General features: G+C 41.9%; 1 protein-coding gene across 1 annotated transcript; it reads right to left on the bottom strand.

The window, feature by feature from the left end:
* Positions 1-1567: 1567 nt before the first annotated feature.
* LOC310805442 (mitochondrial import inner membrane translocase subunit TIM44-like) lies at positions 1568-10909 on the bottom strand. Its single transcript, XM_083671139.1, has 13 exons — positions 10873-10909; positions 10366-10452; positions 10027-10203; positions 9721-9801; positions 9325-9474; positions 8911-9044; positions 8710-8795; positions 7252-7344; positions 6848-6972; positions 6585-6635; positions 5538-5627; positions 5207-5317; positions 1568-4760 (listed from the first exon to the last, which is right to left on the bottom strand). Exons 1-13 carry the CDS (start codon positions 10900-10902, stop codon positions 4641-4643), a joined length of 1335 nt encoding a protein of 444 aa, XP_083527265.1. The 5' UTR covers positions 10903-10909; the 3' UTR covers positions 1568-4640.
* Positions 10910-15460: the final 4551 nt, after the last annotated feature.

The raw sequence follows: 15460 nt of genomic DNA, 5'->3' as shown, positions 1-15460 counted from the left end.
ATGGGCAGGTCATTCACCTTCCAACACGACAACGATCCTAAACATACCGCCAAAAGAACAACGCAGTGGCTTAAGGATAGAAAGGTGAATGTCCTTGAGTGGCCAAGTCAGAGCCCTGACTTAAATCCAATATTATTCTTGTTGTTATTCTTGTTTTTCATTTTTTATACATTTTCAGAACTGTCACCTTTTTTTTCATTAGTTTGATGTTGTACGGCTAAATTTGTACATAAAGCTGGAAAAAGGTTTTTTTAATGGGTTTTGATTTCAGGCTGTACGACAAATATAGTAACTATTTCAAAGGGGTACGATGACTTTCTATAGGCACTGTATATTGAATGTGTAGACAGTGCCATAATATGTTGGTAAGACAACTTCCCTAAATTGCCTGGCCCTTTTCAAAACCTATTACATGTCGGCTACTGCACAGCACAGTATGTACTCTGTAGGGTAGTGTGCTTTTACTAATACATTGAGGGAACTCTCTTGTAGTGGGTGAAAACCAATGTTTAGCTCCAAGGCCTTTCCTTCTTGGCTTTTGTGTTGGTGCACTGAAAACCCTTTCAGCCACATAACAGTCTGGTTCAGTGTTCTTCTCCAAAGGCTAGACGTTGGCCTAAAAGGAACACAATCCAGATGCTCATAAAAGGGTCAAGGTGTTCTGTAATCAAGTAATCTGAAATTAAGCACACATGTAATTCAAGGCTGTAACTTCACACTCTGCTGATGAAGTATCAGTAAAAACCAGCCTCAACATAGCCATTTACCATCGACAGCATGTATCCATAACAGTGCCTTCAGAAAGTATTCACCCTCCTGGACTTTTTCCACATTTTCTTGTGTTACAAGCAGACTTTAAAATAGATTTAATTAAGATTTTTTTTGTCTTCAACAACTTACTCAATAAGTTTAATTGAGTCCATCAGAGTGCAAGGATAATAGTTAATGTGTTTTCGGAATGAATTTGTATAGGGTCTCTGATTTGCATAGGAAACTGGAAATGTCATAATTCTCTTTTGATTCTGAAAAGGGGCAATCTGGGATGGTATCTCAATTTTTGGGCTTGTACAAAGCTTGGAGATTTGTAAACAATGTACTTGTAAACAAACACTAAATAGCTTCAAAACATAGCGTTAAAACTATAATTTTGATCTCATGGATGCTCAGTCCTTCCATCCATTTGTTGTTGTTTGAATGCCCCTTTAAAGGTCCAGTATGTAGATTTGAGCTTTAAATTGTGCTAAATGGGCTGGCAAGATAAATCAGTAGGAATGAGATCACATCATAAAGAACGTTCAGTGAAGATTGCTGTTTTGCTCCAAACAAAGCACTTTCTAAAATCGATTTGAGGTTGAGCACTGGCCTTTATGTACCAATTCTATGTTTCTTTTGTTTACAAAGATATGCACACAATTGTCCCTATTAGAAAATGCAGCATATGTACATTTCCAAAATGTCAGTGCAGCCAGAGGGCCACAAAGAGCAAAACTTCATGCTTCACCTTTAATGACAGCCAGGCTGAAACCATAATGAAGACACAACTCAAGACACAGCTTCAGAATCATACAGTGCTCTTTACTAATAAAACTTTGCTTAAATACAACAACAAATGGGACAATACATTAACATTTCCTTTGGTCAACTCAAATGAGGTGGATGGATGTAAACATAGGTGATAATCTTTCAGTGAACTGGGTGACTTTCAGTCCTTTACCCTCTTCTTATTGAAACATTATATACAGTGTATATGTATAAGTAATGGGACAGTGCAGCATGTTTTCTTCTTATGGCTCTACATTCCAATAGTTTGGATTTGAAATAAAATAATTTACTATGAGGTTAAAGAACAGATTCTCAGGTTTATTTGATGGCATTTGTGTACATATTGGTTTTATCATTCAGAAATTACAAAACCTTTTATGCATAGTTCCCCTATTTTAGGGTACCCAAAAGTGATGGGACAGATTTATCAAATGTCCAATTTAAGCACTCATGTTTAGTATTTGGTCTCCAATCCTTTGCATGCAATAACTGCCTGAAGTGCCTCACCAGACCCATTGACCTCACCAGACACTGGGTCTTCTCAGGTGATGTTCTGCCAGGGATGTGCTGCAGATGTCTTCAGTTGTTGTTTGTTTTATCTCCTCTTCAGCAAAGTCTCCTCTTATGAAATGAAATGCATGTTCAATAGGATTTAAATCTGGAGACTGACTTGACCAGTCAACAACTTTCCAAATATTTGCCCAGAATAACTCCCTAGTTGCTATGGCAGTTCGTTTTGACTCATTGTCCTGCTATATGATGAGTTTGGAAGTATTTGCTTGTATGTGGGCTGATACACTTCAGAATTCATCCTGCTGCTGCCATCATCAGTTACATCATCAATGAAGACAAGTGAGCCAGTTCCAGTGGAAGCCATACATGGCCAAGCCGTAACACCCCCTCCACCATATTTCACAGATGAGATGGTATGCTGTGGATATTGGCAGTTCCTTTTTTTCTCCACACTTTACTCTTGCCATCACTCTGGTACATGTTAATCTTTGTCTCATCTGTCCACAAGACCTTTTGCCAGAACTATGCAGATTCCTTTAGGTACTTTTTTAGCAAACCGTAACCTGGCCATCCTGTTTTGTGTCTAACTAGTGGTTTGCACCTTGCAGTGTTGCCTCTGTAGTTCTGCTGGTGAAGTTCTCTGCAGATACTAGTCTCTGACACATTCACACCTACCTCCTGGAAAGTTCCTGATCTGTGGGACAGTTGTTTTGGGGTTTTTCTTAATCATGGTGAGCATTCTTCGGTCATCCACTGTACAAGTCTTCCTTGGCCTCACAGGCTGTTTGCGATTTCTGAGCTCACCAATGCTTTCTTTCCTTTTAATGATGTTCCAAACTGAATTTGGTAGGTTTAAGATTTTGGCTATGTTTTTGATATTTCTGCCTCATAATGGCTTCCCTGACTTTCATTGACGTCTCTTTGGTACTCATCTTGACAGACACCAATAGCATACTCCAAAGGCAAATGCAAAGCCTAGAATCAATACTAGACATTCAGAGCTCCCTTATGACTGCATAAATCATGTGATGGAACACATCTAACGAACCAGAAACACCTGTCAAGCCAATCACTTTCGGGTACCCTGAAATAGGGGGACTATTTATAAAACGTGTTGTAATTTCTGTATATTGTAGACACTGTTAAATGTGAAATTTCGACGGCAAATCACTTTCCATACAATGGAGGTAAATTGTCTTCATTTTTCAGGACTTTAAAGGACTGTTGGTCATGTGTCAGTCCACAATACACTACACCTGTAGAACAGGTCCATCTACAGTGCATCTTCAGATGACACACATTCAGAGTAAAAATAAGATCATGTTCTTTATCCACAGCACATTTCAATATAGTCTTTACAATAATGGTCCTTGTGTTGTGGAATAGGTAACCACCCCATCTAAACGGGGTCTGTAAGGTTCTGAAAGAAAAAAAACTGATAAAAATATAATATAAAAATATGATAATTATGAGATTTCAACATACATCTTGCCAGACCTCTTCACTTCACAATGATGGTCCTTATTTTGTAGAACAGTGAAATCATTGAAAGGGATAGCTCTCAAATTTCTGTGATTCACCAACACACTTTAAGTCATTATTCCTGTTATTCAGCAACTTTACACACAAACTGGACCCCATCTGCTTCCATTATATTGAAAAATGTGGAAGGGCGAGTTTCTAATTAACCAGGATAATGACTTAAAAATGTCTTGGTGTATTAACTGGAGAGATGACGTGGTTATTCACAGAAATGTTATTTAGAGTGCACAATCCCTTTAAGACTAACTATGAACAGTTTTGAGGTCAATTGCATCTAAGTGTTAAACACGTATTTAATAGATTACGTATGACTAAAACAGCTATGAATACAGGAGTGTACCTGTTGCAAGAAACTGTCCCTTGTGCAGTACCATAATAAACCTGGAAGTATTGAAAACATAGGTGCAGAAGGTGAAATGGCAATGACCCTCAACTGATGTAATGACCCTCAACTGCTTTATGGCAATACTGGCCATGGTCCCTCCCTAGCTTAATAAGAGCCGCATTTGACAGTATTTACATCTCTTATAGCTGAAGACACACAACAGCATGGATCTTTAACATACATGAATATAATATATATATATATATATATATGTATGTATCTCATATATATAAGATCATTGAGAACAACAGTTTTTGCCCTCATGTTAAAGGCGTACACGTGACAACTCAAAGAACCCTCTGCTCTGCTCGGTTGAGTATGGAATCGAACATCAGATGAAACAGAGGGTGGTAACAGCACAGGCGCTTAGTTTTTAGTCACTTCGTGAAAACAGTCCTTTCACACCAATGCCTCACCTGTGTCCATCTGTACACACTCCTACATGCTCCATTCTGTTCCTTCCTTCCACACAGAGACAGAGGGGGGGAGACACACACACAGCCTCTGGAGAATGACATGTGGGCCTGTCTTGGGTGTGTTTGTGTCTGTCCTGGGGTTTGTGTGGTTCTTGGATGCGTGTGTGGTTCTTGGATGGATGGATGAGGTGTGTGTGTGTGTGTCGGAGATGTTCCTCTGTCTGTCTCTGTGCCTCCTCTTCTCAAAGGACCTGTTCGGTGCTGGAGGCTGAGATGTCCAGGAGTCTCCAAGCAGCATTGGGGTTGAGCTCCTCCTGGTCCCTGCACAGTGCCCATACGTACATCATCCTTAACACCTTCTCCTGTGGGGCGGGAAGGAAAGGCAACAGGGTTAAGGCCAGGAGAAAGTGAAGTTACACATGACAGGGAGCATTAGGAGAGAGGGAAAGAGGGCGAGAAAACACCAGCATAGGTTTGGATAGAGTTTGCGAAAGACAGGGAGAGTTAGGGAGGAGGGAGAATAAATACCAGCAAGGGTAGGAGAGAGGGGACAACAGGGCACAATATGTCACCAAAAGGTAGAGATGAGATTATACAACTCTACACAGAGGATCTAAAAACTACCTATGGAGCAGTGGATGTAGAAATCGGAGGACGGCGGTCATTGTACTGCATGGAATGGAATGAGAAATCATATGAGAAATGGTATATTTGATATCTCAGATACCATTCCTCATTCCATGCATTACAATGAGGCCGTCCTCCGATTTCTGCCTCCACCAGCCTCCCCTGCTATGGAGTAACTTACTGGATCTCCCTCCACCAGGTCTCCCTTAGGACTGCGAATCACCATGACCACCTGGGCCTGGAAGGTGATGATCAACACTGGGCCTTGATCCATGATCTTCCCCATCGCCAACTGTGGGTGGGAGAGAATAAAATAAAGAATGTGAAAAAGAAGAAGGAATGAACAGTGATGGAGAAAGAAAGAGAAAGAAGAGCAGAGGAATTACAGAAAACAAATGATAGAAATTATAGAAAACATGGTGATAAACATGTTGCACAGGCAGAGTAACAGAGTGTATGAGGGAAATAGAGTGTATTATTAGAAATTGAGCTTGATGCATTAGCACACTCACATCTATGTTGTCTATATCTAAGATCTTGGACTGGAACAGAAGCCCCAAAGCCCTGGCCTGCTGGATGGGGTGTGCCAGCTGACTGTATGTCTGAGGACAGAGAAAGGTCAAAACTCATTCCAGCTCCATTGACCACATAGACCCAAAAGAAAGAATGTTTTGAGGAATGTGTCTGAATTGTTTAATAATTTGTGTCCTGATATTTTAGAAGCAAACCTAGTAAAAAGGATGGGAAAAGATGACTGCCATGCAGCCCCTTTTGCATAGATTATCAGAAGTACTACAGACCAGGGGAGACTGGTGGAGGTAGAAATCGGAGGACAGGCTCATTGTAATGCATGGAATGGAATGAGGAATGGTATCAAACATGTGTGAAGGGGCTTGCATATAATCCAACTCCATTCCATGTGTGGTAGATGTCTAGGATTTACCACTCCGTACTTCAGCTCTTCAGAGGTAAGAATCAAGAAGCAAGTCCTGAGTAGCCGCAATATCTGAGTCCGGTATTTATTGTTTGCAAACAAGAGACAAGAGCGTAATAGCAGCCCAGCGTAAATCCGGAGGTCTGTTCAGCGCAAGTCTGAAGAGGCGATTATCAGGGTTGTCTTTTATAAAGATTGAACATAATGGTAGCCGCCACCAAGGCTATCACCGACAAGCTTGTGCTTACGTGAGAGGGCGGGAGAGAATGAACAATGGGGAGACTTTCTTACTTCAACATTTCACAACTATCGGCAAGATACGTCTGTCCCCCCATTACTGCTCTCCCTCACCACTCCCTCCGAAACCACCGCTGTTCATATGGTAAATTATACAGTGCTTCTCAGAACAATGGCTATAGAACTTTAGAGGTGTGGCAAGAGAAAATGTAATCACAATATTTACACAAGTTGTATCAGTCATATGAAAGTGTATAACCTGAAAACAGTTCTGTCAATGTATTTTCCATAACACATGCATTACAATAAGCCTGTCAATTTCTACCTCCACCAGCCTCCCCTGCTGCAGACATAGGTAAAGGAGGGGTGGGTGCAGTCAACAACTTACAGCTTCATAACACCAGTCTTTCAGTACGTCCAACTCTCCACGGATCATTGCCTGCAGAGGAGAGACAAGAATTAAGGGTTCCAATACATTTTTTAGATGTATTCAACATCCATTCAGCTCCCTGACAGACATGCACACAAAATCTATTTAAATCTGGCAGTCCATAGATGTATTAAATGTACACAGAATTACCTGTTATATTATTCAGTGAAAACTTTCAATCATATGCCCAACTACAATGTTGCATACGTATGTGCCCTTACTTCCAGGATGTTGGGGATGATGTCCTTTTCACACTGCTTGAGGAAGGAGTCCTTGTCAAAGCCAGGGTCTGCCTTCACAATCTCTGTCAGCACCTGGGACATCTCTGTTTTAGAGAAGAGTCCACCTGTCCACCAAACAACAACCCTCTAATCAGTCATCATCATAATTTCCAAACCTTGCAAACCTGCAGTATAAATGCAATTCAATAGTGTAATCCTAGTGCAATTCCCTTGCTTTTTCCTTCATCCTCACTGATCTGAAAACATCGTGAAACAGGCAGTCGTGGATGCCAGAATTTCTTTCACCTGTTTAGTTCTTCATATCGGTCTAGATGTTGGAACATGAGACAAGGCTAAGAAGTCACTTAAGGTGAAGTCACCCAGTGAAGGCTTACAATGTTTACCTAGGAGATCGGTAACTTTGTCCGTCACAGCGCGAGATGCTCTGATGAGGGCGTTGTCACTCTCATCATACTTCATTTTCATCTCAAAGAACCCTGATGGGAGGAGGGATAACATATTAGAGAGAGGAACTGAAAAACAAAGACTTGCACAACTCTGGGATGTGTAAATAGAAAAAGGTCTAAATTCTATTTCAATGATAAGATACACAAAAAGCACTCCTAAATGAGTCAATGTTGTCTGATTTAAAAGGACAAATATTTCAGAAGACGTTGAGGCAGGTGCACTGCTGAAAATGTGACCTCCATATTTCCCATGTAATTAATATAGTGGCACCTACTCATTGATAATCTATAATAACTGGATAAAGTGAACTACAGACTGTCCACTGGATTTCTATGAGAGATTGTTGCAGTGAAGCCAGGAAATGCTGTTTTCAGGCGCTGTCAGCTTGAATCGTCATCAACATCTGATTGGTGGCACCAGAACCTTGACACTACTTTAGCAACGGACTGCGCCTGCGGTAGAGACGAGTTGTAGTTTGGAAAGTACAGGAAAGCGCTTCCAGAATCTCACAAGAGCTGCAAGGATTTCTCAAAATGGATGAAAGCCATGACAAAAACCTAGTCAGCCTTTTAAATGATCAATCCTGTCAGCTGTAAGACTATGGAGATAACACCATGAACTGTACATAATCATTCAATTGTAAACAATACAGCACGTTCCTGTAGATTCTTCCTCAACATCAGAAGGATACGTCCATTCCTCACGAGAGAAGCAGCACAACTCTTGGTCCAGACACTTGTGATCTCCCGCCTTGACTACTGCAACACACTCTTTGCCGGGCACCCCGCCTCTGCCATCAGACCTCTGCAACTCATCCCAAATTTTCCCATTTCACCCCCCTCCTTCGCACCCTTCACTGGCTCCTGGTAGCAGCTCACATCAGATTCAAGACCCTGGTGCTCGCCTAGAGGTGGCAAAGGGAACAGCCCCTCCCTCTACTTGCAAGCAACGGTCAGCCCCCAAACTCCTGCCCATCACTCCGTTCTTCCACCTCGGCTGGCCGCCTGGCACCGCTGCCTCTATGAGGATGCAGCGGTCGCGCTATTTGGTCATGGCTTTTCACTGTCCCCAGTGGTGGAACCCGGGACTGCAGAGTCATTCCCTATCTTCCACCGTAGACTGAAGACCCATCTCTTCAGGCTACATCTTCACTGTCCCTCCTGAAGACCTCTTCATCCCCACTACCCCCCTGTACAGTTTCTCTACTGTAAATAATAAAAAAAAAATTGATCCTTTATACTATTGATGCTGATTAGCATCATTATCAATAGTATAAAGGAGGCGAAGGATACGCCCCTACTGCCTGGCGAGGGAAGTGCATTCATGTGACTTACTTGTGATGACATAACTCAAGTTATAATTTCTGATTAAATAAAACCAAAACATTCCCTTACTGTTAAACACCATATTTTTGTCCTTGAAGTCCTTCCACTGTTGGTACCACTTTGAATCCTTGTGGAGCACAACACCCATTGCTTCTCTGCAAAACAAAACAAATCACTCATATCATCAGGCCAGATTTCCTAATAATTACCAAAAGGCTAAAAAGACACCTCTTTTATTGTAGGGTTATGGATGTTTAAATGGAGACTTACTCATTGGCCTCAAATACTCTGGCATCACTTTCTTCTCCCTTGGAAGAGAATTCACTCCTCTTTCTCAGTTGAGGAGGGGCCCTGTAGGGACCGGCATCTCCAACATCAATCTCTTTTTTTACTGTCTCCATGCCCTGTGAACACCGAGAAAAGGGAGGAAGAAGATCAGCACTTCAATAAAATGCGTTCAAACGATCCAGGTTATACATTACATATCCTGGCAACGCTTTACTGTATTTTACAGTCCTATTATAGCCAGTAATATCAAACAAAATAAGAGCTAGTATTTTCAGAATCTGAAAGAAACCAAAACAATTATACAACTAAATAGCAAGTAAACAGTAAACAATAAATAAAAGTGTAAGCCATTTCCCTTAATAGAAAGAGGGGTAGTACTCTGACACTGTCTCTGACCTGTGAGATGGCTTGGAAAGCACTAGTCCTCCCCAGTTTCTCTCCTCCCTTGGAAACAGACTCTGCAGAGTGCCTGGCTGTCTTGGCTGCCTCCTCCACCCCTTCCTTGATTTTCTTCCCCAGGTCTGTGCGGCTCACCTCCTCAAGGCCCTGGGCAAATGGACAGATAACATTAGTGAGAAAGTGACAATCTCGTTTCAGGTGGAGTGGCACACAAGTATAACTCATGAGCAAACCAACAACTAAACATAAAACAGCATACAGGCATTAAGAACATATGTAACAGACCAGTTAGATAACTTTACCCATTATATTTAATTCTAAAGTGTTTATACTTAACTTTACTAAGTGTATACTACTGTATGAATCTGTGTTGAGAATGTGAGGGTGACTCACCTCCTTCACAGTTTCAGAAAGAGAGCCCAGGGTCTTCTTCAGCACCTCAGAAGTCTTCACAGTCTCAGACTCAATGGTTTTCTGATGGAAATAAATAATTTCCAATTTTCATTACTCATGAGATATCTTACATGAGGATAAAACATTGCATATGCATGCCAGCCCAATACAGTATTCCTATTGTATCATGTCTGAAAATTGTGTTTAGATCACATAATAACATTTTTTAAAAAGAAGTATAATCAATCCAACTCGAATTGCCCTCTGGGGACAATAAAGATGTACTGAACTGAACGTTGAGCTTACGTATTTTCTCCGAGCCTGTTGCAGAGCATCAGACTCCTCAAGCCGTTTAGCCTCCTCTCTGAACTTCTGGATATTGTCCTTCATTTCTTTATCCTTCCCAAACTCTTGCCTCAGGTTCTCCAGAAACTCCCCGAGGAAGCCTTTGCGACCACTTCGTTCTGACGCATACCGCACCTGCTAGAGGACACAAGAATTGAAGGACTCACATGTTATTAAAGTGTTTATGAAAGGCTGCTTGTATTAATTCGTCAAAGACTTACCTCGAGTGAGTTCTGAATAAAATGTGAGTTAATTAACTTTTTTTTTAATGTAATTTGAATGTCAACTCTTTATCTCTACCTGCAGAACAGACTGAGCTCCACAGATCCTGTAAGCATCACCTCTCATTGAGCGGGAGGTCAGCAGCAGAATACGCCGTCCGACGAGCTATGTTGAACAGGACAAAATAGTCTATGATCAGAAAATATCTACACATACTGTTAAGTGAGACTGCTCTATGGATTATTTTATTAACCGAAATGTTTAGCTATCTACTTCTCGCGTGTTGTCTGGCAGTCGGAAGGATAGGCTGGATGTTACAATGTTTATCGCCAGGTAGATTGCTTTGCTATCTATATCAGAATAATAATTATATAAGAACGTTCAAGAAAATAGTATACAGTGAATTTTAGTGGGCGGCTACGGCCCGTTTCACCACTGTCAAATACCCGTTCACTGATCCTACGAAATCACGACAATTTAATGTACCTATGCAGCGTGAAATGTTGAGGCGTGAAATAAATCTATCAAAATTCACTGTCAACCAGTACATGCCACACAGAGAATTTCGATAACATGTATAATCACCTCATAGCATCGGCACACGGATGCTGCCATCTTGATCTTGAATGAATGGAGCACGTGGAACTCTGCTGCAGCTGACCATCTGACGTAGAGCCAATGAGGGGAGACCATCACAAATATAATAGCAGAGATTTTAAAATACAGACATTCATGACTAAGTCGGAAACTCGGAATTCCCACTTGTGATCTTGAACATCCGAGCTCGGAGATTATTTGATGATTTGAGGTAGGAAACAACACGAACGCCGGCAGGTGATATATATTGGCGATATATATTGGCCAGATATAACCACTTTAACGTTACATTTTTGTTTCAAGTTTGCAACTCTTCAAAACCCATCTCATGCATGAAAACAAACTACAGTGTGTATTCTACACCTTCGAATTTTTTTTGGTTATATTTCCACTTCACTGACCTTAAGCTTCTGAAAATCCTGCCATGCTCGCTGTTACTTTCTTGTTGACATTACGTCAGAGAACTACAGTGTACTTTTGGTATGAGAGTCAAAAAGTCTATGAAGTCAACATCACCACCGTGTGGAAGGTATGGGAAATGTAAGGACTCCTCCCCTTTTGCAGAGTTCGAATATCTATCTTTCTGCGGCCAGACTTTGGGGCAGTGTAAATACCGATAATTCAGAGCCACATATTTCCACACATTCAGTTCCGGAACAAGCGTTGGAGCGGTCTCGTCCTGAATGGAGAACAGAGACGATGAATACGATTTCTTGTTCAATGGTAAACATTTGATGATTGCCTTCCCCCGTTTATAAAACTACCTTCAACATTTGCCTCTGTTTCATCCTGTCCCGTGGCAAATCAAATGTTTCGAGGGATGATTTTGAAAGAAACACTGAAAAGCTTATAAATGCTGTCATTGTGACATTGCAATGCTCGCAGCTATATTTAAAGGTAGGATGCAACACCACATCTGTGGTTGACTTGGGTTTTCAACCCTGATATGGCCTCATAAAAGACTAGGAACAATAGTCAGTATAATGACTGTCATTTAGCATGACAATCATTTGTTTCCCCATTTTTGATTAGGGCTATAGGTCCTTAGATTTACTGTGAATTGTATTTCATTGATTTTATCATTGAATAATTAAATGGGGCTATTTATTATTACATGCAAAGGTTGAATTTACACATGGGGACAAAATTGTCCATTGTGTTGATGTTGAAATACTTGTATGGGATCTGAGTGGGATTTACAGTAGTGAGAGAAAACAAAAGGACTCCACCTTGGCAGCTCCAATCTGACCGCCATGCCTCAACAATCACAAATGGGTAGGCCAAAGCAGACTTCTACAGTGGATGACTGAAGAATCACCATAATTAAGAAAACCCCCAAAACAACTGTCTCACTGATCAGGAACACTCTCGAGGAGGTAGGCGTGAATGTATTAGAGACTACCATCCGCAGAATACATCACCAGCCGAACTACAGAGACTTCACTGCAAGGTGTAAACCACTAGTTATCCTCAAAAAGTATGGTTACTTACAGTTTGCTAAAAAGTACGTAAAAAGCCTGCAGAGGTCTGGAGAAAACGTCTTGTGGACCATGTACCAGAGTGATTGCAAGTGAAAAGTTTGGAGAAAAAGGGATCTGCCCAATATTTACAGCATACCACCTCATTTATGAAACATGGTGGAGGGGGTGTTAATGTTAGGCCATGTATAGCTGCTGTTAACTGGCTAACTTGTTTGTAACTTAACTTAACTTTTAACTTAATTGATGATGTAACTGCTGACGGCAGCAGCAGAATGTATTCTGAAGTGCACAGAAACATATTGTCTGCTCAAGTACAATTAAATGCCTCCAAATTCATCGGATGGCGCTTCATCATACAGTAAGACAATGACCCAAAACATACTGCCATAGCAACTAGGGAGTTTTTCAGGGCCAAAAAGTGGAAGGTTCTTGACTGGCCAAGTCAATCCTCAGAGGAGTTCCCCTCTTTGACTAGTCAGACCCAACCTTTTCCACCTTCCGCCCATAGGCCTAAATTGACTGTACCCCGGTGTTCACCACCGTCCACAGCCTGTCACTCTGAGCTGTCAAAGGACACAAGACACTGCCCACTGCAGCACCGGGAACCTAGACCGCAATCTCCGCCTCCTCCGACACTTAACATCGGCGACTCTGTTGTCAGGGACATCAAGTCAGGTCGGCAACGACTCTCTGCTCTCCAGGTGCTAGAGTTGCCGATTTGATGTCTGAACTCCCTGCCTTGCTGACACATAATCCCATGGTTAAAAAACTTGTCATACACGTTGGCACAAATGATGTCCCCCGGCAACAATCTGAGCTACTTAAACATGACTTTATGGATCTTTTTAATTCTTTAATGATCAGTGGGAAAGTTATCTTTATATCGGGTCCTATCCCCACACTGGGTCGCGGGATGGGGCGTTTTAGTAGACTTCTTAGCCTCAACTCTTGGCTCCAGATGCAATGTGAAGCACAAAAGTTAGTTTTTATTGACAATTTTAATATTTTCTGGGAGCGCTCTGCCTTTTCTAAACAGGATAGTCTGCACCCAAACCGAACAGGTTCATGTATCCTCTCCACCAACATTTTCCATGGAATCCTCATTAGCTCTCGTGCATGACTACTACCTGCTGTCTCCACTAGCAGCTTTTCGGACTATTTATATGACTCATCAGAAACATTGACTGACACTGTGCTACCTATCAGTACCATCATTACCTATCGTGATAACAGCTTAGAGAGGACAAGACAACACGCAAGCTTTGAGTGAAGTTATCTCTCAGATGAAGTCCTCAACCTGCTTACTTGATCCCATCCCCACAAAGCTCTTTAAAAAGATGTATGATTGTTTACTTGATGATGCTTTGGCAGTTGTGAACTGTTCTTTATCAGCTGGCAAATTCCCCACCACCTTGAAATCTGCCATTGTGAGACTAACACTGAAAGGAAGGCATTTAGACAGCTCTGTTCTCAGTAATTTCAGGCCCTTATCCAACATCCCTTTTTAGTAAAATCATTGAACCTTTAGACCTTTACTGTTCTCTTTGGATATGCTGCCACTGGCTAACATCATTAGAAAGCATAGTGTCAATTTCCACGGTTATGCTGATGACACACAATTGTAAATTTCTGTGTTTCCTGGTGATACAAGTCCAGTCAGCTCACTGGAGAAATGTCTAATAGAATTTTCTCCAACTGAACAATGAAAAAACAGAGGTCATTGTGGTTGGACCAAGACCTCAAAGAGATACAACATTACAAAATCTAGAGCATCTGGGCCTATACTGTAGTCGGGAGGCCAAGAACTTAGGCGTTATTATAGATAATGACCTAACTTTTGAGCCCCATATAAGAAATGTCACTAGAATTGCCTTTTTTCATTTAAGAAACATCACAAATGTCAGACCCTTCCTCCGACAAGCGTACGCAGAAAAGCTTATGCATGCCTTCACCAACCAGTCGTCTAGACTACTGCAATAGCCTTCTCTCTGGTCTCCCCCGAAAAAGTATTAAACACCTACACTTAGTTCAGAATGTGGCTGCAAGGGTATTGACTCACACAAAAAAAGAGAGACCACATTATCCCAGCACTCCGTACAATACACTGGCTGCCTGTGAGCTTTAGAATAGATTTTAAGGCTTCTTCTGGTTTTCAAAACGGTAAAAGATTGCGCACCAAGATACTTGACGGATTGCATTCAGGAATGTGTGCCTAATAGAACCCTTCTCTCTTAGTGACTCCAAGGGCAAACCGTAAGAGAAGCGGTGAGGCGGCTTTTAGCTGCTATGCCCCTAAGCTCTGGAACGCCCTACCAGGCCATATCAGCGGTAGAAACTCTTAACACCTTTAAGAAACTTCTCAAATCACATTGCCCACCCTCGACAATTGACATGCTCCAACACCAGCAACAGCACCATCAGTATCAGTACCAGGACCACCACCAGCACCAGTTCCAGCACAAGCCCTGGCCAACAGCTCCAACACCAGCACCAGCACAAGGACCAGGAGAGGAGCAACACCCTGCCCCAACAGGGAAGTTCACTGCACCTTCCCACACACACATGTAACTGCCTTATTAACCCCTTGCCTACGCTGCCAGAGCAGCAGCGCACACACTCCACGACCATCCCTCTACCAATCTCCATATACACTCACCGGCCACTTTATTAGGTACACCTTGCTAGTACTGGGTTGGACCCTCTTTTGTAACCCATCTGCTTCAAGGTTCGACGTGTTGTGCGTTCAGAGATGGTCTTCTGCATACCTTGGTTGTAACAAGTGGTTATTTGAGTTACTGTTGCCTTTCTATCATCTCGAACCAGTCTGGCCATTCTCCTCTGACCTCTGGCATCAACAAGGCATTTTCGCCCAGAGAACTGCCACTCACTGATATTTTCTCTTTTTCTGACCATTCTCTGTAAACCCTAGGTTGTGCGTGAAAATCCCAGTCGATCAGCAGTTTCTGAAATACTCAGACCAGCCCGTCTGGCACCAACAACCATGCCACGTTCAAAGTCACTTAAATCACCTTTCTTCCCCATTCTGATGCTCGGTTTGAACTTCAGCAGGTCGTCTTGACTATGTCTACATGCCT

The sequence above is a fragment of the Argentina silus genome (assembly GCF_951799395.1).
Source record: "Argentina silus genome assembly, chromosome: 1".
NCBI lineage: Eukaryota > Metazoa > Chordata > Actinopteri > Argentiniformes > Argentinidae > Argentina > Argentina silus.
Note: the sequence above shows the minus strand (reverse complement) of the source record. Positions and strands in the feature narration are given on the sequence as shown.

Excerpts from the sequence above, each read along its gene's own strand:
- LOC310805442 (XM_083671139.1), bottom strand. The coding sequence starts at position 10,902 with ATGGCAGCATCCGTGTGCCGATGCTATGAG. Across the intron at positions 10,453-10,872 it reads CCGTGTGCCGATGCTATGAG|CTCGTCGGACGGCGTATTCT; the intron begins GTGATTATACAT and ends TGTTCAACATAG. Across the intron at positions 4,761-5,206 it reads ACCTGGTGGAGGGAGATCCA|GAGAAGGTGTTAAGGATGAT; the intron begins GTAAGTTACTCC and ends CCCGCCCCACAG.